Raw genomic sequence first — 27,484 nt, 5'->3', positions numbered from 1 at the left:
ATTAAAAAAGTCTATTTCAAGTAAATGCTGTACTTTTGAACTTTCTATTCATCAAAGGATCATCAAAATGTATAACCGTTTCCACAAAAATAAGCAGCACAACTGTTTGCATTGATAATAATAATAAACATTTCTTGAGCAGCAAATCAGCAAATTAGAATTATTTCTTATTTCTAAAGGACCATGTCATGTGCCACTGAAGACTGAATCAGTGGTGATATCAAAAATCCAGCTTTACCATGACATGAATACGTTTTCATCACAGGAAAAAAATGATATATAACTTAAATTGTAGTAGTATTTCACAATATGACAAACAAATAAATGCAGACTTGGTGACGATAAGAGACTTCTTTCAAAAAACCCAAACTTTTGAAAAGTTGTAAATTAGTATATATTGAGGCATTCTAAATGTTACATTTTACATACTGAAATACGAGAAAACATGTATTATACAGATTTTGTTTGTTACTCATATACACCACATATGGTTCACCCGCCTAGACATCTCATGATGAAACTACACTAACAGCAGTCAATAATTGGTTAACATAAACTATACCAGACCACACACTTGTGCACAGGGCAATAGTGTAAATGAGTCAGAATGATGGTGAATGCTGGACACTCATCACACCATTCAGACAAAGAGAGAAAAGACAGTTCCAAGGTCTGCTGTTTTATAGCCTGTGCTGTGCTTTGACTTTTCCATTGACTGAACAGTAACAACAGCTGACAGAGCCACTGATCTAATTACATTTGGTTAAGTTTCAGACTGAATCAGCCAATTTTTCAGATCACCTTACAAATATATATTTATATATATATATATATATATATATATATATATTTTTTTATCACCTTACAAAATGTCAGACGTCCAATGGAAAAAAAAGAAAAGAAAATAGACAACAGTCTGAAATGGCAAACTATAAGCTAAGTAAATTACTTATTTTAGGAAAAAAGGAAATAGTAGTCTAGGTACTCTGACTTTAGAAGTCATACCTAGGACATCAATTACATAACCACTTGTGTGAAGACACAGACCTTAATGGTGTGTGCTGCCCCCTTGTGGTAAAAAAAAACCTGAAGAAATGTGCTGATGGTCAGCTTCATTATGAAAGTCCTTGTTTCTGCCATTTTGAAACATGTCTCCTGACACTGTCTAAGAAAAATAGAAAAACATGCACAACTATAAGGCTAAGGAGCATCTAGTTTTTTAGAGTAGGTTTTGAGTTTCATGTATTTATACTACTTGCAGAATGATAAGAATCACACCACATGATGATATTCTTACTTGAGTATCTGTGGATCTACTGGGAGCTGCTAATTGGACCTGGGATTTTACAGTTACTGTGTAAGTGAGTTCATGCAGTAAGGCATCTACATCTGTTCAATATTATTTCCAGCAAATCTGGAAAGTGTCTGCTTAAAAAGGTCAGCCAACAGTGGTCTAATCCTATTAAGTGAAAAAATCATGCCATAACGAAGAACAAGATTTTTTTAAACGAATTGTTTAGAGTGGCCTCAATTCCAGTTTCACACAAGCTCTCTTGAACCACCAAATAGAGTTAGACAATTATATCTACGACTTATACTACTGGACATGCACACAATATAGTTCTCAAAATTTAATTAATTGGCATGATGCAACATGAAAACAGAAAACCAGAACAGATGATTTCCACACACACAGACCATAAGAACACCCAAGAGCCAAGATGCTCTTGTGGTGACATGAGGTCTGATGCAGAAATATACAATCCACTGTGGTGTTTATGCCACCACATTTAATGGGCATCTCCAAATCCAGCAACTGGACGAAACAGGATCTAGTCAGGACTGAAATCAAAAAACCCAATGCATCCTAACCCAATGACTTCATAGTAATGTCAACAACATTCCCGGCCCACGTTTGGTTTGCATTTCCAGTGGGACATTTTATTCTCGGACAGCAACACCCTGCTGACAAAAGACGAGCATTTTGTTTTCTGGTGTGCGTTACATACTGGTATTTATGCTTGTAAGTGCAAAAGTATGGCCTGTGTGGGCATTTGTTTGCAGGCTGGTAAACTGCTCATTGTGTTACACACAACATGAATTTCAGCTGAAAGTAACTTACAAGTCTTATCCCTTTGGGGTAGCCTGACTTTGTCATACTCATATTCTAGTCAAAATGTGAGTCTGATACTGCTCCATAGGGCTTTGATTATGAGGCGTGTCTTAACCGAACCAGAAAAAAAAAAAAAACTCTGCACTCAATTGGATAGACCTACAACCAATCAGAGCAACGTATAGTTGCTTAGCATAGTTTCAACAGAACTCAACTGCACGCACGCTGGAAGTAGTAGTAAAATAATGAGTGTTGCTTCTTTTAGACCAAAGGTGAAACCACAACGACCGCAGGGTTTTCATTGCGTCCCATCTTCTTAGTGACCACAGGCTAAAACCTCAAGGCTGGCAATCAGAAGGTTGCTGCTTCGTATGGAAGCTCATTTCCACTTCAGAGTAAAAAAACAGAAACTGTTTTTTGTGAAAAAGTTTTAAATAAGATGAAAAGTTTCATTTTGAGATATAAAATCTCATTGGGAGATATAAAGCCAAAATTGCAAGATATAAAATCACACTAAGATATTTAAAAAATATCACAATTACCTTTATTTTATTTATTCTGGTTTCTGAGACATAAACAATCTTCCATATAGACTCACAATAAGTTTATTATCAAATCATAGAGCTTTAGCCATCACCATTGGGCCCTTAAAGTCAGAAGTAGCGGCAGATCTTTTCCTCTGCATTGTGACATACATCTGAGTGAAACAGGCTACTGAAAAAGAAAATGTAGGACAGGGACATGGCAGATCGGCTACATGTGAGATTTTAAATGACATACATCGGAATTTAAATGACATACATCACCAGAGAGAAGTTTCACTCTGTAAGTCACTGTAGAGGCAAGTGGAGACTATGATCAGTGGCTTTTTTTTTTGTGTATAACTGCTCTTCTACAATACATTTTCAAAGCATGAAGAGTGTGTGCACACCACACACATTGAGCAAACAGAGAAGGAAGCAAATGGACCAAGACCATTACATAATAACCCTGTTTGTAGATGTTCCATCCCCAGTGATGTCAATACATACTTTGAACCACAGAGAGCCATAAGTTTCCATACTCTTCTCCATCTAAGCACCACAGAAACTCCCAAATTCTGGAACAGAAACAGAAAGCTTTCAGCTTTATCCTGCGGCAAGTTTATCCACTTGAACAAATAGCTGTTTAGGGACCAGTGATTTAGTGTGAAACCAGACAGATAAGACACCCTCGCTAACAGTTTGAAAACGATTGGCCAAACTAAACAAACACATTTCTGGCAAATGGTGAAACTGGTCTTCTCAAGTGATATATGTGAAGCTGAACAGACTGCCCTGAAGCGCCCGTGAGCTGGCCTGAAGTGTGGATATATAAAAAAGTTGTGGCTATTTTACATGACTAAGATGCTAACATAAAGACCAGACCAATGAAGACCTCTCTCTTTAGTTTCTACCCCTGATCTAATCTCTCATGGTAAAGCTCCTAAAATTACTGTTAGATAAAAGGACAAGCCTTACCATATGTCTGGCCAACCCTGTCTTGGCTTTCAAGGAGACAGGATGGAGAGACAAGGTCAGTGAGGCTTGGATATTTGTTGCCTGTTTCCATATTATTAGACATTTCCGGAACTCCAGGTCCCAACGACATGCTGTGCTGAAGTTTGTACTTGACAGTCAAATGTTTACCAGATGGAGTCAGGAGTGATTGAAGACATGATGGCCTCACATGTCCTGTAGCAAAACTCTAAGATAGGACACCAAGTACATTTTACAACTAATACATTTAGACATTTTATATTTAATGGAAAGAACTTAATATAAATTCAAATGAAAGCCGCTTATTGACAATTTTATATGGGGGCTAAAACTGAAAGTGTACATTGTAGCTCTGTGTACAGAGCCCGTAAAGGGACATGGTGAAGAAAAAAAGAAATATGAGATTGAGGAAATATTATTTTTCAATGTTTTAAACTTTTGAGTTCCACCGAGAAACTTTGCGTTCGCTCACAAGGAGAAAACGTTTTGCGAGCGAACACAAAGTTACTCGTGGGAACGCAAATGTTTTGGGAGAGAACGTAAAGTTTCACAGGGGAAAGAAAAGGTTTTGCGAGCAAACGCAACGTTTCTTGGGGGAATGCAAAGGTTTTGCGAGTGAACACAACGTTTCTCGGGGGAACGCAAAGGTTTTGCGAGCGAATGCAAAGATTCTGCGAGGCAACACAAAGTTTCTCGGGGGAACGCAAAACATTTGCGAGTGAATGCAAAGTTTCTTGGGGGATCGTAAAAGGTTTTGCGAGCAAACACAACGTTTCTCGGGGGAACGCAAAGGTTTTGCGAGCGAATGCAAAGATTCTCGGGGGAAAGCAAAGGTTTTGCGAGCGAATGCAAAGATTCTCGGGGGAAAGCAAAGGTTTTGCGAGTGAATGCAAAGATTCTCGGGGGAAAGCAAAGGTTTTGCGAGTGAATGCAAAGATTCTTGGGGGGAAGCAAAGGTTTTGTGAACCAATGCAAAGTTTCTCGGGGAATGCTAAGGTTTTGCGAGTGAATACAAAGTTTCTCAGGGGAGCGCAAAGGTTTTGCGAACAAACGCAAAGTTTCTCGAGGGAACGCAAAACATTTGCGAGCAAACGAAAAGTTTCACGGGGAACGCAAAGTTTCACAGGGAACGCAAAACATTTGCGAGCAAACGCAAAGGTTCACGGGGGAACGCAAAACATTTGCGGGCGGACGCAAAGTTTCTCGGGGGAACGCAAAGGTTTTGCGAGCAAACAGAAAGGTTTCGTGAGCCAACGCAAAGTTTCTCTGGGGATGCAAAACATTTGCGAGAGAACACAAATTGCAAAAAGCATTGACTTTCCTCCCATCACATATTTTTTTCACCAGCATGTCCCTTTAGGTACCCCTCCGTACTGAGGAATTGTGCTCATTCAGCAACAAATGCAACAGTCCTAAAACAAATTATTTGAGTCAGTTCTTTTTTCATAAACAGTTGAAAAAGACGAGCTACCGGTTTGTTTCTGATTAATCCTTCACTTAACTGAATCGAACAGAGCTGTTACTGAATCAGCATCTGACTCGCATAAGTGCAAGTGAAGTGATCAAGATGTGAAGTCCATATCGAAATGTATATACACACATGTGGCGAGCAGGACGAGGCTGAGGGCCGTGGGAGAACGGCGCGAGGCCGGTGGCGTGATTGCTGATGAGCGACACCTGCCCAACGCACCGGTCTCGTATCTCTCACGGAGGAGCGGAAGGATAAAAGGAGGAGCGACGATCGTGAAGGATGAGAGAGGACCAGGCCTGGACTATTTTATTTGCTGTTTTGTTTTATTATGTGTGGCAGCAGTCGACCGTGAGGGTCTCCCGTCTTTACTTCTGTTTTTGTATTTGTTTATTTATTTTATTAAAAGTCTTTGAAAGTTTGCCGGTTCGCGCCTCCTTCTTCCCACAACAACGAACTGCGTTACAACACACAAAAACAGAATTCAGGACACTGTATACATTTATAATCAAAATACTGTCAGTACATTTATGTGTGCATGAAATGAAGCACAGTTTGAAAATTCACAGGTTGCATCAAAGTCCTAAAGAAACCAGGAGATCTTGATTGAACAATGACCTCAAAATACTGAAGTACACAATAACCAGTCAATCAATCTGAGCAAATAACCTTAACTCTGCATCAACACTTCATACATCTAAAATCCAGCATCTAAACTACCCCTCTCACCTAATCCAGCATCAGAACATTCTGTGCACCTCTTTTACAAGAAATATTCCTTTAAAACTGCAGTAATCCTAATTATACTTAGCATCAATTATTGTGCTGACCCCAAACCACATTAACTTCCCAACTTGGTTGGAAAAAACATGTCGGAGTTACTGCACATGGAATAGTGAAGACGATGTCATGGGTAGAAAATAGCTTTAGATTCAGCTGACATAAGGTGCTGATTTTAGCCACACTAATTAACACCTGTCCTGTTCTGGTGATGTCATACAAACAACGGCAGCATTAACTGTCACATCATTTAACAGACATAAGGCCCATCCTAATATAACCTTCCAGAAAAACAAGTTTGGCTTGTGTGTATCGCTTTTAGTGAGGGCGAGGCCAAAATCCTAACTTTATCCCAAACCTAAATACGGCAATGCGAGAAACACATGCTCAAAGTGACCAGACAAGGCCTTCTGCGTTATGAAGGAGAATTGCAGACACATGGCATACTTTTTTAATGAAGCCCTGAAATTTGAGCATATATCGTTTACAAATGTAAACCAAGAAATGGTTAGCTAATCTGCATCTAAAATTAATGTTCTTAGTGTTTTCTCTGTCTGTTTCCCTGACATCAACCGGCATTTCAGTATGAATTATGTAGCATCATTTCTAAATCATCATCAGTAATAATCATGTATATCAAAAATATTTTTTGAAAAATTTGACCAACTTTTCCCTTGCCATGTTTGTCCTTTCTGAAATTCAAAGAGAATGTAATAACATTTTGTGACAGTCTCTCATGTAACGATACAGTCAGTCTACTAGTCCAGGGGTGGGCAACTCTGGCCCCCAAGATCCACTTTGTTCCAGAGTGCCAACCCTAAAAAAGGTTAGGTTAAGGAGCTTGATCAGGGTTAGAGCTAAACTTTGAAGGAAAAGTGGTTCTCGGGGGGCCAGATTTGCCCAGCCCTGTACTAGTATGTCTCCCAATTAAGAAAAGCACTGATTAGATTAGCATCTAGCGAACTGCAGTGAGCTGAATGAACAAAGAGGCCATTTACACAGAATGATTTTTGCTTTTGAAAACGCAAGACGCAGTGCAATGGAATGGAAAAACAAGCAAGGTCCCGAGATGCATCTTTAAAAGTTGAACTGCTTGACACGTCATTTTTGAAAACTCCACACTCAGACGCAAGTCGCTGAAAAAGCAAATTCAAAGCAATGGTCAAAGACATCCATCTGGTGCATGTTTATGCATGTCAGTGGGCAAGTTTCAACAAAACAGGAATAATGTTTGCTTCTGGCCATAGTATTTACTCATAAATATATGACAAAGTAACAGAGTGAGCCCTATTTTAACGATCCAAGTACATGGTCTAAAGCGCACAGCGCACAGCGCAAGCGCCCTTAGGGCGTGTCCGAATCCACTTTTGCTAGTTTAACAATGGGAAAAATGGTCGGTGTGCAAGGTTAAAGCGTGCGATCATCGACCATCTACGGGACAAACTGTACGCGTGTTGTGGACCCGCCTATAGGCGCATATTTTTAACGCGCTCTTTAAATAACGAAAAAAATATTGCGCCATTGACTTTAGACCAGGTTTCAGTTGGTCAAAGGAGCAGTCTATTTCAGTTGCCTCAAAATAGCAACGCGCCAACAATGTGTCTGAACACACCTCGTTTTCAGACCAGCACACCCATGGGCGCATAAATGGGTGCAAATGCATTTGCTATTTAAACAACGTGGCGCAGGACGTGAAAATGATAACTGCGTCGGGCTGAAACTAGCAAGAGACTCTTGCGTTGCGCCTGGCGCCGCATTGCGCCAGGTGTATGATAGGGCCCAGTGTGTTTACATGTACAGTTTTGCATCAATTATGCTTACTAACCCTTTACAAACCATGTAAAGTCATGCAAATGGCCTAAACTGTGTTGTTTTATTAAATAAAGGTATTTTTTTATTAAATAAAGCACTGGCATGTTTTTTGCACATTTTGATTCTGTTAACGTTTTGATGTCCGAACCAGAGTAAAAAAACTGACAATTTCACAATCTAATGTTAATGTGGGTTTCAGAAATTGTCAGATTTTGATCATTTACTCATTTTAGATAGTTATAATCAAAGTTTTGTTGTAAATGTACTGACTTACTCTAATGTGTAGGCATTCATAGTATCATTAAACAGAAAGAAAATAATATTACAATATATTTTTACACACAAGATAAAAAATATTCAGCAATAACACCTTTATTATGCTTTTATACTTGTTAATCCAATAAACATTCTTTCTCTGGCTACACGGAGAGAAACAAACAAAACATTTTGATCCACTGTAGCTAAAGTTCAGAAAGCACTGATGGAGGATATTTCACTGTGCGTGCAACACATATTAGTGCTGGCATGAGGAGTAATGTACTCTGGGGAAGTGAGTGACAGCACATTCTGTAAAAATGCTGTAATCCTCGCGAGGAAGACATAAGCTCACAGGAAGTGTGAACACACTCATGCATTGTTATGATTCTTCCTTTTGGAGTAAAAAAGGTGATCAAGTTCAACAGGGGATCATATAATGCAGATTCGCAGCTGGCAGTTAGTCTCAGGCGATTTACTCGACTATTCTCGCTGGGCCATTGAGTGCAAAAGGTTTTAAACTCACCTCCCATTTATCAAACATATCACAGAACAATTTGTGTACTTTGTTAAGCATGTGTAGACCAGATAATAATCTGTTACTCTGCTGAGATTGTTGCCTAATCTACAATAAATAACGATCATTAAACTAAAGGACTCATTAATCTTGGGACCATACGGCGAACCAGACACAGTGGCCTGTGTGGTCTTTACACAATGTGCTGGGTTTTTTTTAGCCATCACTTCTTTAACTGCTTATGACAGCTTACATATGTCTGGCCCACACAAATGACGCAAGGCTCTTGAACCAGATGCAATCCTGATGAATAGCTCGCTGGCCAGTTATCAGCCAGCCCTGCTGCGTCCAATCACCTTCCTGCGCTTCGCCCCTCTATTACTTCTAATTGGGTGGAGCGCAACACATGCACGAGAAGCTCTGCTTTCCATGCTTTTAAGAATTTTTCCCCACTTAAAGTCTGATGAGGACTTACGCAGGCAGAGGAATGAATGGACAACCATTAATGATCAGCCCTGCCTCAAAAAATGCTTTCAACATACTTTGAACACGACCCTGCTGTTCTTGAGTGTTTTTTGTTCAGTTAAGTCAGGGTCTTGTGAAAAAAAAAATCACCTAGAAAAGGCATTGTATAGAATATCATACCAAGTGACTACATTGTTGCTTTAAACCAGGGGTCTCAAACTCGCGGCCCGCGGGCCATTTGCGGCCCGCGGGGAGATATTTTGTGGCCCCCTACTTGACATTAAAGTGTAATGTTAGTGCGGCCCGTCGTTGCGTGTGCCGCGTTTTAAATGGGCTACCATACGGTGGGTTTGTTGTCAATAGTTGCCATAGACCAGTGGCGTAGGTTTGATTTTGAAATTGGTGGGGACGCGGACATCAATATTTAATATATTTAAAGTTTTGATCGAAAATATTGCTAGGGATATATCAGTGTCACTGGATATTGGTAGGGACACGTCCCTAGCGTCCCTACTAAATTCTACGCCCCTGCCATAGACAACCGCTAAGTACAAACATACTGCGCGCCTGGAAAAAATGAGCGCGTCGCTTCAATTATGAGCGCGCTTGCCGCGCACGCGCACCTACATTTGAAATAACGAACTTGAGCGCGCAAAATATGTGAGCGCGATATGTGAACTGCCCCTTGTCGAGCTACCACCAATCAGGCCGCGAGCTACTGGTAGCTCGCGAGCGACATGTTGGAGAGAGACCCTGCTTTAAAACAATGTGAGAATAATCATTTTGAGCTTGTAATATGTGTCCAACAGGTTGATAAGAAGGTTTGCTTTGATTTGTGCAAATTCAGTAGCCTAATTTGCCTGAGACACTATACATGTGTAGAAAGAATTCAATAAGACGGGCAGACATGACTGCAAATATTTGTATTTCAAAAGCAATAATTGTTTTTCTAAGTATATAATAAAAGGAAATGTGCCTTCCAAAAAAAACATTCAATATCATTAATGTGTTGTATAAAGAAAATAAAAAGGACATAAGCAAATATAAATATTACAAATATGTGTTATAGACAAAGAAAGTTTGTAAAATGAACTTCAACTGTCAGAAGGACAGCTCATAAAGAACCAATCATGTACAGAAAGGAATGTTCAAATTCAGAGGAACAGTTCAGAAGAAACGTTAATAATAAAGATTGAGAAGATTGGATCAGTTGTGCTCCTTTTTTGGAATACTTGAATACTATTTTTTGTGGAATAGCCTACTTGATGCGGCCCAGCCTGACCCAGACTCTACCTCCAGCGGCCCCCAGTTAAGTTGAGTTTGAGACCCCTGGTATAGACAGACCTTCTGTACCCGGATGGGTGTAGCAGCTCTTCTGGCGTCGGCCTGGGTCTTGTGTCTTCGGACTGACCCTTGCACATGGACATGAGCTGAGTCCCACACCCTCTCGCTGGAACCTGGGATGGTTGGTAGCCAAGAATGCACTGGAAAGGGGTGATTACTTGGCCCACAGTAGGAAGCATTTCCAGCTATGTTGATGATGGTGGCACTATGGCCGCAGGTAACAACAAATTTCTTGAGTCTTGCGTTTGGTTTGGCTGTTGGTTTGGGGGTGATAGCCAGAAGAAAAGCTCACTGATACTTCGAGAAGACGAAAGACGGCTTTCCAGACATGAGAGGTGAATTGTGTGCCTCTATTCGACACAATATCCTCTGGTAACCCAAAGTTACGGAAGACGCTATGGACCAGGGCCTCGGCTGTTTCCATGGCAGTAGGAAGACCTTTGAATGAGATGAGTTTGGAGGCTTTGGAGAAGCGCTCGACAGCTACAAGGATGCAGGTGTTCTCGTCGGATGGAGGTCTATGACAAAGTCTATTCCCAGGTGAGACCATGAACAGTGAGGGATGGGTAGAGGATGGAGCTTGCCCTCTGGTAAGTGTTTCAGTGTTTGGAGATGGCACAGATGGGACACCCTTGAACGAACGTTGGACATCCTGGGCCATAATTGGCCACCAGCAGCGTTCACAGACCAAGAGGGTCTGCTGGTTACCTGGATGCCCAGTTCCCGGAGATAAGTGAACTGAATCAATGAGGGTTACACGTAGGTTAGATGGGACATAAGTGAGGCCCTCAGGACTGCTGTGGTGGTGGTGCGGCACTGGTGGCGGCTGTAATCTGATCATTAGGAGACCATTGGATCGGAGACACGTAGAGGGCTGAAGGGAGAAAGGTTTCAGAGGATGGTTGAGGTCAGTCTGGAGATTGAAGGCGGGAAAGTGCATCCGCTTTAGTGTTCTTGTCTCCTGGACGGTAGGTGACTTTGAAGTCGAAAAGTGTGAATAATAAAGCCTACTGGGCTTGGCGAGGATTAAGGCGGCATGTGTTTTGGAGATACTCCAAGTTGCAATGATCGGTGATGACCAGGAATTGATGTTTGGCTCTCTCCAGCCAGTGTCTCCATTCTTCTAGAGCTAACTTGATGGCTAGAAACTCACGGTTGCCAATTTCATAGTTTAAACGGACTTGTCTCCAAAGCCAGCATGATGGAATACTACAATAATCTCAGGTTCATAACTAATGATTTTGCTTTCGGTCAATAACAAACTCTAATGTGCTTTAATGAACAATTGCACATATTACTCAAGGGTAACAATGAACATCATGGCCAGCAAAGTGATTACTGGATAATTAGTGGTTTGATCATTGTGTTTACATACACACAGGGTAGATTATAAAAGATACACCACGAAAATGAGCATTAAAATTCAGAACTGTCATATAACTGTCATATAGACATATAGACCCCCCTCCCACTTTGCTTACTATCTGCTTACTGTCCTATTATCATAATACATCTTCTTCTTTTTTTGTACAAATTCAGAGTTGTCAAACCTGTACTCACCTTTCAATAAAAGTGCCAAAGAGCAGTCTAATGGTTTTCTGGATGTTTTCTGTACACAGCCAGCTCCACTGGTCCTTCATCAGCAAACACAAGATATTCAGAGCAATATCTGCCAGGGCAGTGTCTGCGTCATCACAAACATCAAAATTTGTCAGTGTAAAGGTAGGGTTAGATTTTAGATTGTATCAGATAAATGTTTTGATCTCGCATAAAATAATTAAAGCTACAACTCGCTCTCAATCAGCTCTCATTCATCAACAATATACTGCCATCTCCTGTTTGATAGGGTGTACAACATTCCTCACAGTTATCTTTAAATAAAAGTTAAATTAAAGTTATTTTCACCTTATCCTACACAATTCGAATGTGCATGAGAATAAAATAGAAACAAGTTTTCAAGCTCTGCTTTTGAAGTTGATTTACCTGCTCCTCTTCCTCTCTTTTCTACAGGTCTCTGCTCTCTCATGCGTCTTCCTCCAGCAAAATGACTCCTGACACCACCATCCACCAGCTTTTCCTGTTCCTCCACAAACCCCTCCAGATCTGACAGCGAGAAACCTCGAAGAACCTACAGAAAGGGATGAAGCACGTAACAACCACTCTCCGCAACGACAGCTCCTCCGTGCGATCGTCAAGAGGCAGAGAACCTCACCTGGTCTCTGAACACCAGTTCCATAGCAAAGAAAGCCCAGCAGCCTCTCTACTTTCTACGAAGAATGAAGAAAGCCAATCTCCTACCCCCCATCCTCACCACATTTTACAGAGGGATCTGACCATCTCAGATCGCAAGAACCTGCAGCAGATATTGAGGACAGCTGAGAAGAGCATCGGGGTCTCTCTTCCCTCCATCGCAAACATTTACACCACATGCTGTATGAGAAAAAGTTATCTGTATTTCAAACGACCCCTCACACCATCTCTTCACCCTCCTACTGTCTGGCAGAAGGTACAGAAGTATTAAGGCCCTCACGGTAAGATTGCGTGACAATTTCTTCCCCCAAGCCATCAGACTCCTCAACTCCATGTGACTAGCCTGACAACTACACTCCCACACATCCATCCACATTTACTTAATCAATCTCTGAACATAAACTTGCAAACTTTGCTAATTGTCTCACTCAAAAACTCCCCACTACTGTGCCCTGTTCCATGTAAAATTTGTACTGTCGGTTTTTGTCTTATATAGCACCATGGTCCTGGAGGAACACTGTTTCGTTTCACTGTGTACAGGCTTTACAGAGCTGAAATGATAATAAAGCTACTCTGAAAAAAGCCATTATCACTAACCCACAGAAAATCCAATAAGAGCCAACTATTGGGAGTACCTAATCAGGGTTCAGGAGTACTTCACAATGATTTTGCTTTTGCTTTGCTAAACCTATAAAACAAACTAAAATAATAATAAAAAAAAACTAACTAACTGACAACTAATCTCATAATTTTCTTTTTCAGTGAATGCCATAAAACATTAATTATGGAAATAAAGGAACAAATTTAAGGTTTGATGTAGATTAAAGGCTGAAATACACAACATGACTTTTCCTAGAATTCCGTCGCAATTAGCAGTGTAGTTGCTGAAAGTGTGCGCCAGTCTGCAGATTTCGGGCAGTCGGAGTTGACAGATTTCACAGAAAAAGTGTATGATGGGCACAGACTCTGTTTTTAGGTTTGGACTATGAATCCATCCAGACGGAAGATATAAAACCTGCGTAATATTGTGATACCTGTATCGTTTATTATTTGTCATGCTTCTCCTAGCAACGAGGTGTAGGTTTTTGCATGAGTTTGTTGTGTTCAGAACAACCTAAAAAAGTATTTCTAGTGTGTGATCATCAGTCATATAGTGTATGATGCCCAAATTTTCTTTTGTAACAATTTACAATGTCGGCAGGTGTATGCCTAGTGTCGGCAATGTCTAGTGTTTTAAAATCTGTTCAGCTTTAAAAAGTTGTGTAGTGTATCCCAGCCTTAAGGGGTACTGAGCCTTACTGATGGGTACATAAGACAAAAAAGGTTGAGAAACATTGCAATAAGTAAAAACCCTGCCATACTCAATATAACAAATTTTTTATATTTTTTATTTGTTTATGTGAAATATGCATGGACAGATTATGAATAACTTTTTATGTGGCATTGTATATGTTAGGAAGAACTCACTGAGCAGCGTTCACTGAACGAGTATGTCACTTTAGGCTGCAGGCTTGGTACATTAAGAGTAGGAGCTATTTTACTGGAGAATCTCAGACGAGGCCTGAAATATGAAAGGACAGTTTGTGGAATTAAAAACAAGAGAATTATTAATTTGCATGATTGACATATGTTATCTAAGTCTCATATATTCTCACTTTCTTTGTGGGTCTCCTTCCTCTGTGGGGCTCTGAGGCTCTGGGCGTGGAAACGCCGTCTTCAGGGTGTCCACTATGTTCTCAACCATCTGTTTATAAGGAAAACATATCATACAGACAGACAGGCAAAATCAAACAGCAATGTCACAATAAAAGTTAAAAAAGAAAGAAGTCTTTTCTAAACATTAAAAGGAATCAAAAGTTTATCTTGTTTCAGGACAGAGGGACCTTGTCTATGCGTGAACTCGACGGCTTCTTCTGGAAAGCTGCTGTGGCATCAGTGTTGAGGGCAAGGAACTCACGCACCTCCTCACTGTTAGTTGCCTCTGGGATAGTGCACAGTTTCTGCAGGAGTGGAAAAAGGTGTGAGAGACCAGGGTTTTGCATAAAAGTCACATTTAATTTGCCCAAAACGTTTTATTAGTGAAGGGAAATCTCTTACCCTAAGGAATGATTCCAGTTGGCTTCTCCTGGCTTCCACTTTTTCTGTGTCCAGGTTGCTGAAGGGAAGGTCTGGGAAAAGTTTCTTTGGACCTTTGACATCTAAAATGTGAGCACATATTTTAATATGGATTCGAGATGATGCACCGAACTGCCAACATGACATCTTTAGTTAGGAATATTTATAGTTATAGTTACATCTTAGTACAGCATATATATATATTATATATATATATATATATATATATATATATATATATATATATTAAAATGTTTACATTAACAAGAATTAAAAGCTTTGAGACATCAGGGAACTGCCCCGGTGACAAGCTAAAGGTAAAAAAAAAATTACCTTTAGCAATTATACCTTTGAGGTTGGTATAATTATTATATGTTTTTGGAGGAAGTATTTTATGCTCACCAAGGTGGCATTTATGTGATCAGAAATACAGTAAAAATCGCAATATTGTGAAATATTATCACAATTTAAAACAACTTTTCTATTTGAATATATTTTAAAATGTAGGCTAATTTATTCCCGTGATAGCAAAGCTGAATTTACAGCTGCAATTACTCCAGTCTTCAGTGTCATTATGTCATATGATCCTTCAGAAATCTAATTCTAATTTGCTGATTTTTTATTGCTCAAAAAACAAATGATTTTAGGTGATCCTGCTTTCGGTAGCGGAGGGGATGAAGGCCGAGGCGGGAGATAGTCAGTTCGGCCCCATTTACCAGTAACAGCGGATTATCAGTGAATCCCAGTTGTCTCAGACGAAAGTTTATAAAACTATCCCGTGTAAAATGATCACAACAGAGGCGGGTGTTGGCGGTGATCCTCAGTGGCTCTTTACAAAATTAATCCTCTTCTTGATGTGAGTGATTATTTTTAGGAAATTTAAATAAAGACACCTATCTGTTTTGTACATGATTGCATCCAAGTAGTACGCATTTCCGTGACGAAGGCATAGCTAGCTAGCAAACTGTAGGCTGTAACGTTATAGTAACTAATAATAGTACTGACAGTAACTTGCGATTTAGCGCCAAACTGATGCGAATGTGCTCTATTGATAGGGGAGGGGCCAGCCTCAGTGGCCTCAGTGCGTCATCAAGTAGGGGCGTGTCCACGAGCTCAGGGGCTCCAGTGCGTCATCGAGCCCCGTTTTAGCCCCGCCCAAAAAATCCGGAAAATAGACCAACGCTACTTTTGCGTCATCGAAGGGTAACGCCCCCTTTTGGGGAAAACAAACGGATTCCCCTGAGAACAGAACTCGATCTAGATCTGCTAAGTTTCTTGATAGCAAAAATGGCACAAACTTAAAGAAGCTACTGGATACGGGGTTACAGAGGTGTCCCTTTTAAATGGTCGAAAACTGGATTAATGACCCCACGCATTGGCCAAATATGGACTATTCAGACATCTAATGTTACCACTATCTCGTGGAATCACCAAGTAAGTAACGTTAGCCTATTTTTTTTGTCATTAACACACTCACAGTATGACAAACTAGACGATGAGGCCATGTCACTTGGATCATAACTTGATTTCAGCTATTGACATAGTTTTGTTGTCGACTAGATATACTAGTTAGAAAGATGAAGCTGCTAGCAGCTAACGTTATGTGATTAGCTCTCACTAGGCACGCTACCTTGGCTGTTAACTGATTTTACTGTTGAAATAGTGGCAGGCTAGGACTAAAGTGGACTTGGCTGGTTTCTGCTTGTGTCTAGAAAGTGCTTTAGGCCTATATGACTTTTCGACGAGCACTGCTCTGGGCTACATGTAGTCTCAGCCTCAGACGTCACGCCCACGGAACGTTGGCTAAACGTCTGATGCATATGGTACACTTAACTGGAAACACTTCAGGAATGTCGAAGTCGTCATCTGATTGGTTGAATTTTATCGGATTTCCAGGGGGCGCGAGTGTCGCGTTTATTTTCGGTCCGCCGGGAAACAATGCGCAGACGTGTGATTGCGGAAGAAAAACTGTTGTGTTTACATGAGTGACAATGAGCATTTATCAAGATCAGCTAAACGTAGGATTCTCAAAAGTATGCGAGGTTCACGGCATAGACTCTTGAAGTTTTCTTCTCCTTCTTTGATTTTCTATGCTGACTCGACTTGTTGCACGCCGGTCTGTTGTTGTGGGGACATTTCCACGCCCTGAAACGTGACGCTGAATGAAACAAACTGTAATTGGTTGTTTGACATGTCGATCAAACGGCCTTATGGGCGGGCCTTGGCCAAAGAAAGCTGCTCAGTCGTCAGTCTGAAGGTCTGGCTACGCGAGACTAGGCTACATGTAACAACACGAACGGCAGTAGATCAAGCCTTCTAGGCTAGATAGGATAGCGTAATGTCACAACATCCAATTTGATAGCCCCGTACATACATAGGTCCTATACATATTTTGCCGTACACTGTAAACCTTTATACAACTTTCAAAGTCCTAGCACTTTCTAGACACAAGTAGAAACCAGCCAAGTCCACTTTAGTCCTAGCCTGCCACTATCTCAACAGTATAGTATAGCTAGTCGACAACAAAACTATGTCAATAGCTTAAATCAAGTTAAATATGATCCAAGTGACATGGCCTCATCGTCTAGTTTGTCATACTGTGAGTGTGTTAATGACAAAAAAAATTGGCTAACGTTACTTACTTGGTGATTCCACGAGATAGTGGTAACGTTAGATGTCTGAATAGTCCATATTTGGCCACTACGTGGGGTCATTAATCCAGTTTTCGACCATTTCAAAGGGACACCTCTGTAACCCCGTATCCAGTAGCTTATTTAAATACCGCTCACAGTCCTCGGCCGGCAAAGAGAGTGTGTATGTTTGTGCCATTTTTGAAGAAACTTAGCAGATCTAGAGCGAGTTCTGTTCTCGGGGGAATCCATTTGTTTTCCCCCAAAAAGGGGCATTACCCTTCGATGACGCAAAAGTAGCGTTGGTCTATAGCAATGGTGAAAAACTGTTTAACGGTCTAACTCCACAATTCAGTACTTCACAGTTCACAGTCTTTGTAATATATTTTAGCAATACATTTCTAACATTTACAATGTGTTTATAATTTTTTTTTAGAATTGCCTTTACCGGCAATAATATGCAGGTCCCCTTCGAGCGACTTGGCATGGACCTCATCGGGCCATTAGAACGGTCTGCACGTAGGCACCGCTTTGCATTAGTCCTGGTGGATTATGCAACGCGGTACCCTGAAGCAGTGCCGCTCTGCAGTATTTCCGCCAAAAGCGTTGCGGGCGCACTGTTCCAATCTCCCGGGTGGGAATCCCGAAAGAGATTCTCACCGATCAAGGCACGGTGTTTATGTCACGAACCATTCGCGAACTTTACGAATTGTTGGGCATTAAATCGATTCGCACCAGCGTCTACCACCCACAGACAGACAGCCTGGTGGAACGATTTAATCGCACGTTGAAAACCATGATTCGAAAGTTCGTACAAGAAGACGCCAAAAATTGGGATAAATGGCTAGAACCCCTCTTGTCGCTCTACGCGAAGTCCCCCAAAGCCTCCACTGCGTCCTTAGGGAGACTTGGGAGGACGGACCTTCAACTAGCAAGAACGAAATTCAGTATGTCCTGGACCTGAGAACAAAACTCCACACTTTGGGGCGGCTATCGATGGAGAATTTGTTACAGGGCCAGGACAGACAGAGTCGGCTGTACAACAGGGGGGCTAGACTTCGTCAATTTACACCAGGAGATAAAGTGCTTGTATTGCTCCCTACTTCTAGTTCAAAATTACTCACAAAGTGGCAAGGGCCCTTCAAGGTCACACAGCGAGTTGGAGATCTCAACTATGACGTAGTTCGAACAGATAGGGACGGGGCACATCAACTTTATCACCTCAACCTCCTCAAAAAATGGTCTGAGGCTGAATCAGTGATGCTGGCGACGGTGGTGACCGGAGAGGAGGATCTTGGTCCAGAGGCGAGCCTAAAAACCCAATCTCTCGCCCTGGCCTCTGGTGGAGACCACCTCTCACCCTCCCAGCTCACTGATGTGAAAAATCTTCGAGCTGAATTTGCTGATGTGTTCTCGCCCCTGCCTGGTCGGACGGACCTCATTCAGCACCACGTTGAGACGGAGCCGGGCGTGGTTGTGCGCAGCCGGCCGTATCGCTTGCCTGAACACAAAAAAAAGTAGTTCAGAGCGAATTAGAGGCAATGCTGGACATGGGAGTAATAGAAGAGTCCAACAGTGACTGGGCGAGCCCGATAGTTTTAGTCCCTAAAACCGACGGCTCGATCCGGTTCGGTGAGGACTATCGAAAGGTGAACGCTGTGTCAAAATTTGATGCTTATCCAATGCCAAGGGTTGACGAATTGCTTGATCGGCTGGGTACTGCTCGCTTTTATTCAACACTGGACTTAACAAAGGGATATTGGCAGATCCCCTTGTCTCCCATGTCCAAAGAAAAGACAGCTTTCACAATGCCGTTTGGATTACACAAATTTGTCACCCTTCCTTTCGGTTTGTTCGGGGCTCCGGCGACCTTTCAGCTTCTTTATTTATTTATTTATTGTTTATTTGAATAGGGACAGATACAAAAAAACATAGATTATTCCATAAAGAACAATCCGATGCCTGTATCACAGTGTTTATAGCCAAGGCTAATTCGCAACACCTGTCCCTAGAAGGGCTTTTAACAGTTAGGATAATAAAGGAGTAAAAAAAATTACAGTGAATACAATAAAATGTCTAGAAACCAGTTAGCACCAATAAAATTGGTAAATAAACACATTCACTCGAACTTACACATATGCACACCTCACATACACACGGATATTCCTTTCATATGGCATGATTACACTGCTGCTGCTGTATGAACCAGGCTTTTGTTAGTTTTTTAATGGTGGATAGTTTAGTTAAAATCTTTATATTTGTAGGAAGGCAGTTCCACAGATTGGCTCCTTTCACTGAAAAAACATTTTGGGCAAAAGAAGTTTTAAAAAATGGAACTTTACAGTCTCCACGAGTAGCAGCTCTTGTTGATCTGGATGGTTCCAGCCTGTTCACAAATTTACAAAGTGGCTCAGGTGCAAGTCCAGTTAAACATTTAAAAAACAACTTAATGTGTCTGAGATTAACAAAATTTACAAAATTTAAGATTTTATGTTTACTTAAAATATAACAGTGGTGGAATCGAATGGGCTTTTCATCTAAAATTTTTAGGGCCCGGTTATAAAGCCTCTCAATAGGCTTCAGGGTAGTTTGGCTGGTCTGGGACCAAACGGTGGTGCAGTACGACAGATGGGACAGGATCATAGTGTTAAGAAATACATGAGCACATTCAAATGTAAGACAGCTCCTGATCATTCTAAAACAGTTCATACTGGCCTTCATTTTTCTTGAAATGTTTTTTATATGACTTTTAAAATTTAGCTGAGAATCTAAAATCACTCCTAAATATTTTTCTTGTTCTACCTGATCGATTAGTTCGCCATTCATTTTAATGTTAAGGTCATTTATTGTCCGAGCTCTTATCGAAAAACACATAGACTTAGTTTTCTTCAGATTAAGTGTTAAACATGATTTGTTTAGCCAATTAAACACTTTCTCAAGACTTTTGGTCAGTGTACTGCCGACAACAGCCGGGCTTTTGCCGGACACATAAACCACCGTGTCATCGGCATACATCTGAAGACCCACTTCCGGACCCACTTCAGGCAGCTCGTTCACATACAGGCTGAAGAGAATAGGCCCCAGTATGGTTCCCTGAGGGATTCCGGTCTTAATTTTACATGGGGCAGATTTTACATGATCAATTACTACACATTGTTCTCGTCCCTGTAAATATGACTCAAACCATGATAATGCCTGGTGTGACGTATTATAGGTTGACAGTTTTGAGATAAGACGGCTATGGTTTACTGTATCGAATGCCCTCTTTAAGTCCAGGAATACTGCACCCACAATGTTTCCTTTATCAAGCGGCTGCACAATATTTTCCAATAAAGCGCAGATAGCTGATTCAGTGGAATGGTTCTGTCTGAAACCATACTGTTGAGGGTGTATATATTTCTGTGTTTCTAAGTATTGAGTTAGCTGTTCTGAAACTATTTTTTCTAGTATTTTTGACATTACCGGAACTAGACTTATTGGTCGATAGTTACTAACGTCTGTGGTATTCCCGGACTTAAAGATGGGTTTAACCAGTGCCTTTTTCCAAGCATCTGGAAATATCCCCGTTTTAATAGAGACATTTATAATGTGGGTCAAAGGTTGAATGATAATTTGAGCATATTGTTTGAGGAAAGTTGCGTCTATGTTGTAGTTGTCTTTGGAAAAGTTGGTATTCAGGTCTGAAATGGCTTTCAATACCACTGCCTGATCCACTTCTCTAATTTTAAAAGAATTCTCATTTGCTGATGACAATATATTTAAGTTGCTACTATTGGGCTCCTCATCTAAAAAATTAGAAGCAAGATCTTCAACAGATTTGATGAAAAATTGATTAAAGGCATTAGCAACTTGGACAGGGTCTGATATGTTTTTTCCTTCACATTTTAGTTCATATGAATTATTTATATTTGCATTAGGTTTAATTAGGCTGTTTATTTGTTTCCATATTGCTTTACAATTTCCTTTAGCTTCAGTTAGAATTTTCATATAATAGTTTGCTTTTAAGTTTCGCAATTCTTTTACTACTTGATTTCGTAAACCTTTAAATAACATCAGATCTGTGTCATATCTGGTTCTAAGATAGGTTTTTAGAGCAAAATCTCTTTTTTTAATTAACTGTCGTACTGCATCACTTACCCATGGAAGCTGCACTTTTCTTTGTGGCCTTTTACATTGTTTTAAGAACTTATTTAAAATGTTACTCATTGTGGAAGTAAATATATCGCAACACTCGTTCACTTGATTATGTTGTGAGACTTCATCCCAATTAGTGTTTGCTAACTCATTCTCAACTTTAATAAGATCCTTACGGGGAATTATTAACTTAGTTACCTTTTGGTGATTTTTACATTCATTTAGACGCTTTTTTGAGAGTTTTCTGGAAATTAATATCATGTTATGATCTGATAAGCCACACACCAGATTGTATGTTTTTAAAACTCTTTCCGGCTTATTTGAGAAAGCTAAATCTATTGCTGTCTGTGATGTTTTTGTCAGGCGAGTGGGTCCCTTTACAAATTGATGAAAGTCATATTTTGATGCTAGTTCTTTGAGTTGTTTCCTACTGGATTTATTTAACCAATTAACATTAATATCTCCATAAATAAGCACCTCACTGTTCGGTTTAAAAGATTTGAGAATTTTTTCTAGATTTTGATAAAAAGTTTGTAGGCAACTAGATGGTGGATTATACACCACAAGGATGTTAAACATCATGCGTGAGGATAGAGCCACATTTACACATAGACTTTCAATTGATAGAGATTCATCTAATTGGACTTCTTTAGTCTTAAAGGAGTCTTTAATATAAACCAGAACTCCACCTCCTCTACCAGTAACCCTGTCCTTTCTATAGCACTTATATCCAGGCACATCTATCATTGAGGTGGGGATTTTATCATGCATCCATGTTTCACCTATGCATAAATAATCAAGATTGGAACCAATTAAAAGAATTCTAATTTCATCACATTTTGGATACAGGCTTCTAATATTTAAATGCCCTCCCAAAATACCCTTGGGCTTTACTGTGCGATCCCAGATTATTTTCGCGTGATTTACTGTCTGGAAAAATAAATATTGTCTCTGCTTTATTATTGCTTGTGACTGCAAAGTTTTTATATTATCAGTAGTGTCTCTGTTTGTTCGCTTATGCTTGACTTTATGAGTTGTATTGACTTTACCCTTAGTATAGTCAGTCTTACGGTTAGGAGCGCCTCTGGATCCTTGCGCACACAATGATTTTAAATCCGTCTCCAGTGTGGCCTCCTCCGCCTTGTCGACAGAAGAATCCGCCAAAAGTAGGGCACCACTTTGGACCAGGTCGCTCCAACAGTCCGCCGGGCCATCTGTGGGCGCAACCCCCGCCGCAGCCCGGTCGACGTGGACAGACGGATCCACTCCCTCCGGGTCCTCCGGTGCCGGCGTTCGAACACTCGCCCGCACAGAGCGCCCAGAGCTGTCTCCCGCTGGAAATCCGCCAACCCCCTCCGGGTCCGCCGGCCCCCGCAGATGACGCACTAGTTCCGCCGAGGAGGCTCCCGGCCGCCCACCAATCCAGCCTGCCGCTCCCCGCTCCATCTCCGCACCGGGACCCGGCCCCACGTTGGCAGTATGGACCCGCGGCGCACAGTCAGCGTCTGGGCCGGGGTTAAGCTGGATGTCTCCCGCTAACAGGACCAGGAAGGAGAGATATATTATAGCGCGCCCACTATTTTTTTTCCTGTTACCCAGCTCCACTTTGGTGCGTAAGCCTATTACGCGTGCATTTCCAAACTTCAGGAGGGAATAGTAGATGGTAAAACGGCCATATCCAACGTTGTTCAGGTATGGCGTGTTGCACAGAAGACTGTCAGGCTCGTTTTGAGGAATCCTTAGGACAAGTGATCCAAATATTAGCAGCAGAAGAAGCCACACCAAACAGGTGAATAGCAGGTCTGAACGCTGACGCTGCTTGTTTGCTCCACGCCGGTATTTCATTAGTTGATGTTGTTTATCCTTCTTATTTACGGCTTCTGGTTTATTGACATATTCACGTATTTGCTGTTTATAAATCTTGGTGTCAGTAGAAAGTCTATCAGAGTGCATAAAATAGCCAGATTTTAAAGGCCAAAGCAAGAGGAGCACGGAGCCCAACCAACCGTGCGCCATCGCCACCAACCTTATGGACAGACAATTCTTATGGACAGAATTCTCCGGCCACATGCTGCATATGCCGCTATACCTACTTGGATGATATCATCATCTATATGACTGATCTAACTAAAAAGGAAGCACCAGATACGGTCCAGTGGACGGAGCAGTGCCAGCAGGCTTTCACCCAGATAAAGGCTGCTCTGTGTGGCGGCCCGCTTTTACATGCTCCTAACTTCTCTCTCCCTTTTATTCTACAGACAGACGCGTCGGACAGAGGGCTGGGCACGGTCCTGTCCCAGGAGGTAGAGGGTGAAGAATGGCCGGTGCTGTTCCATCAGTCGTAAGCTCTCTAAGAGAGTACGTAAGCTCTCTTACGTACAGCAGCATAGATAAGGAGTGTCTGGCCATCAGATGGGCCATTCTCACCCTCCGCTATTATCTCTTGGGACGGGAGTTCACCTTCTGTTCGGACCACGCTTCCCTGCAGTGGCTCCACCGCATGAAGGATCACCCGTTGGTATCTAGCTTTACAGCCTTTTAAGTTCCAGGTGATCCACAGGCCGGGTGCACAGATGGCTGTGGCCGACTTCATCTCCAGGAGGGGGGGGGGGGGGGGGGGGGGCGGGGGGGGCTGCAGGCCGGATGGCTCCCTGGCCTGAGGCCCCATCCACACTACTGCGTTTTAGTTTAGAAACGGAGAATTAAAACGAATACGATCTCCGTCCACACCAGCGTTTTAGCTGCGTATTAGAATTGATCTCCGTCCACATTAAAACGACTGAAAACGCGGATCACGTGACCATTCACCAACACTGGGCATGCGCGTGCCGGTGTAAACACAACTTCATTGATAAAATTATCCCACCATGCTCTGGGTTAACCACAAACCGACGCTCCGTACGGTCAACGCCGCCGCTGCACACGGGGAATTGTCACAGATCGCTCGAATAATAGCTTCACTCCGGCGCATGTAGGCAGTTATAGCGTTGTAAAATGCAGAATTTACTTGTACAACAGCTGCTAGCAAAGATATAGGCTACGCCATGACTGATGACACCCAATCATAGAGCCGAGCGTGAGCCTCTACTACGTCATCGTTTCTAAAGTCCTCCGTTTTGACCCGTCTACACTAAAACGCCCTCCGGAGAATCAAAACGAAAAACGGGTCGGCAGCGTTTCTAAACTTCTCCGTTTTGGGTCTCCGTTTTTTCCGTTTTAGTGTGGACGGGAGGTGCAAACGTAGCAAAAGGTCTCCGTTTTTAAACGAAAACGCAGTAGTGTGGACGGGGCCTGAGTCGGGCGGTGGGGGTATGTGGCGAGGGGGGCGTGGTTTTGCGAAGTCTGTAGCGGGAGAGAAAGGAGGGAGCCGTGCGGTGAGTAAGTAGGTCAAGTGCAGATGATGAACACCTGTGTCTGATTCCAGTAACTGGTGTGGAGAGACCGCATATAAGCTGGCGGGAACGAGAGAGCGGGAGAGAGAGAGACTCGGAACTCGTACACAATGCGTGAACTGAGAGCTGATACAGCGGGAAGAGTGTTTGTGCGTCGTGAACTGAGAGCTGATACAGCGGGAAGAGTGTTTGTGCGTCGTGAACTGAGAGCTGGTACAGCGGAAAGTGTTCATCTAAGTGAATTGTGAGCTGATTCAGCGGGAAGAGTGTTCTATGAACATTGCTTTAGCCGAGGATACGGTGAATGCGCATGTGGCGCAGCCTTTGTTTTCTTTTATATTTTGAGTTAATAAAAAGTACGAGTCCCAGTCATGCCGACCCTGTCTTCTTCCTTCCACCCACATTAAACCCTACCACACAATGCAACAATGTTGACTGCAGTTGTGCTGCTTAATATTTGTGGAAACATTTTTTCAGGATTATTTAATGAATAGAAAGTTATTTATTTATTTATTTTTAAAGCATTTGAAATAGATTGTTTTAACAATGTAAAGGTCTTCACTGTCACTTTTGATCAATGTAATGCATCCTTGCTAAATAAAAGTATTCATTTCTGTTTATATCTTACTGACCCCAAACTTTTGAACAGAATATTATTTATTATGTATATTACTTTTTACTATGCAACTCTGACAATATGTACTAATTAGATCTAGGACTATAAAGTGTATTGTATTTAAATGTATTTATGTTAATTTTTAATATGCGAATCGAATACATTTAAAATGTCTTACTTTTGATCACTTTCTTGAGATCTGGCCTTTCCTCCAAACGGCTCTGCAGATTGAGGAACTCAGTGTAGCGCCGGTTCACCATATGATATGTGACAGGCTGATCAGAGCTATTTGAATCTGAAGCAGTTTCAAACTACAAACACAAGACACAATGAATCAATACTGAATTAGTAAAAAGGGTAAAGCAGCCTAAAAACATTGCTTTTCATGAAATCCATAATTCCAACGGATTCCAAACCAAATTTAACAACAACAAAAAAAGTCTGTATTTAACATGACATGTTTCATGCATGTATGAGAATCTCACCTTTACAGTGTAAAGAGTATAAGGATGAGTGCTGTTGCTTCTTTGCTCTTTGGCTGTGATGGTCCCAACAATTTGCAAGTTCTGAATAGATACCGGTCCCTCTAGATTCCCCAGGTTTTCAAAAACGAATGAGTCCAGGCCAAGGCTTCTGGGGATGGAGTTTGATGTGTTAGTCAGTGGTCGGACCAGAGAATCTTCCACTAAACTCTCCAGTGATGAAGGAGGCTCTGAAACAATGTTTTGCCTGAAACACTTCCCCAAAATACCCAATGTGTCTTCCTCCAGACAAACTAGCCCACAAAAGTCTGAAGGAGAGATGCAGTCACAGAAATCCTCAGCATCGGAGTCTGTTCGTTTCAAAGACTCACTAGATATCTTCCTCTCATCCGAAGAGGGTGATTCCAGGTCACAGTCTGTGTGTCTATAGAGGCGGCTAGTGCGGTATGGAGATCTAAGAAGTTCAGCTGTATTTTGGACCATTCTTTCTGGAAAAAGTAAGCCAGAACTTCTTCTCCTATGTACATTTTCATCAGAGGACCACTGACTCTGGAAACTTGTTTCAGAGGAATCACGGAGGGGGGCTGTGGATACAGACCAAGCTGTCTGCATGCTGGAGGTTTCAGGACAGTCGAAAGTAACCGGGGAGTCATAATCCCAGAAGCTTCTTTGGGAATCGTCCAGGTCTGCTGGAGGTGTTTGCTGTGGACTTGTTTCTTCTTTGTCGGTGGACTGAGTGAACACATCTACGATGGTCTGGTTTAACCAATCTGGACTGGATATTCTTGCCACAAGGGGCAAAAGAACATTGCATGTGATGAGCTCTCCCACCATGTAGCAGCCTGTTCGTGTTTCCAAGTGAGATTTGGGAATAAGGACGTGCATGAGGAAATCTACCAGCGCTCTGGAGTAGCAGAGCTGGTTAGCTGGTCCAGTCAGGGCAGGGTGAGGCAAATCAGCTCTACTGTACAACCTCCATAGTTTTTGTGAGTTTGAAAGTGATTGGTCGAACTCTTCTTGCAGTGTTCGTTGAAGTTCCCTGGCTTGGCTGAAGCTCTGCAGATGGCGTCCGCAAAGCTCAAGAACCCTCAGGGCGAGAGCTCTCCGGTCCACCTGCCTCGCTCTCCTCTTCAGTTCAGCGGCTGCCTCCAGCATAGTGTCCCTCACCTCTTGTTCAAACTCGTCCCCTCCTTTAGAAACAGAACTGCAGTACCAGGATGACACAAAGTCCCGCACAGCCTTGTCAACAGCACTTTGAATCTCCCAGTCCAGTCTTTGTTCACTCTCTGAGGCAGTGTGAACTTGAGGGGACTCACCCAGGGGCAGGAAGTGCTCCAAATGAAGGAGGCTGTTGGCATCCAAAGCGACACGAGATCCCAGCCATCCAGCCAGCACTACCAACAGACTGGTGAAGATGCACAGCAGCCACACATTCACAAGAAGATGGAACAGAACTAACCATGTAATCAGAACTACAACTCCAAGAATGCTCCTCTGTCCCAGTAACTCAGAGAAACTCCATTGATTTGGATTGGCAACACCAGGCATTTTGTCACAAGTCAGAGCTCTTAAATTGGAAAGGGATAGACAGACT

The 27,484-nt window shown here is 41.9% G+C and overlaps 1 protein-coding gene across 2 annotated transcripts in view; it reads right to left on the bottom strand.

The window, feature by feature from the left end:
• Nucleotides 1-27,484, bottom strand: part of snx19a (sorting nexin 19a) — a 31,208-nt gene extending 3,724 nt beyond the window's left edge. The window contains exons 1-8 of one of the 2 annotated variants that reach the window (XM_056244901.1): nt 25,894-27,484; nt 25,587-25,719; nt 14,619-14,719; nt 14,405-14,521; nt 14,177-14,265; nt 13,989-14,082; nt 12,255-12,399; nt 11,832-11,955 (exon numbers count right to left, since the gene is read on the bottom strand). In XM_056244901.1, the coding sequence (XP_056100876.1) occupies nt 11,832-11,955; nt 12,255-12,399; nt 13,989-14,082; nt 14,177-14,265; nt 14,405-14,521; nt 14,619-14,719; nt 25,587-25,719; nt 25,894-27,438 (2,348 nt within the window). In that variant the 5' untranslated portion in view covers nt 27,439-27,484. The remainder of the gene's footprint in view (nt 1-11,831; nt 11,956-12,254; nt 12,400-13,988; nt 14,083-14,176; nt 14,266-14,404; nt 14,522-14,618; nt 14,720-25,586; nt 25,720-25,893) is intronic. The other variant, XM_056244909.1, reaches the window with a different exon arrangement.

This window comes from Rhinichthys klamathensis, unplaced genomic scaffold (genome assembly GCF_029890125.1).
Source record: "Rhinichthys klamathensis goyatoka isolate OS25496 unplaced genomic scaffold, OSU_Roscu_1.1 h1tg000028l_1, whole genome shotgun sequence".
In the NCBI taxonomy this organism is placed as follows: Eukaryota; Metazoa; Chordata; class Actinopteri; order Cypriniformes; family Leuciscidae; genus Rhinichthys; species Rhinichthys klamathensis.
This window is presented reverse-complemented; position numbering and strand designations above follow the sequence as displayed.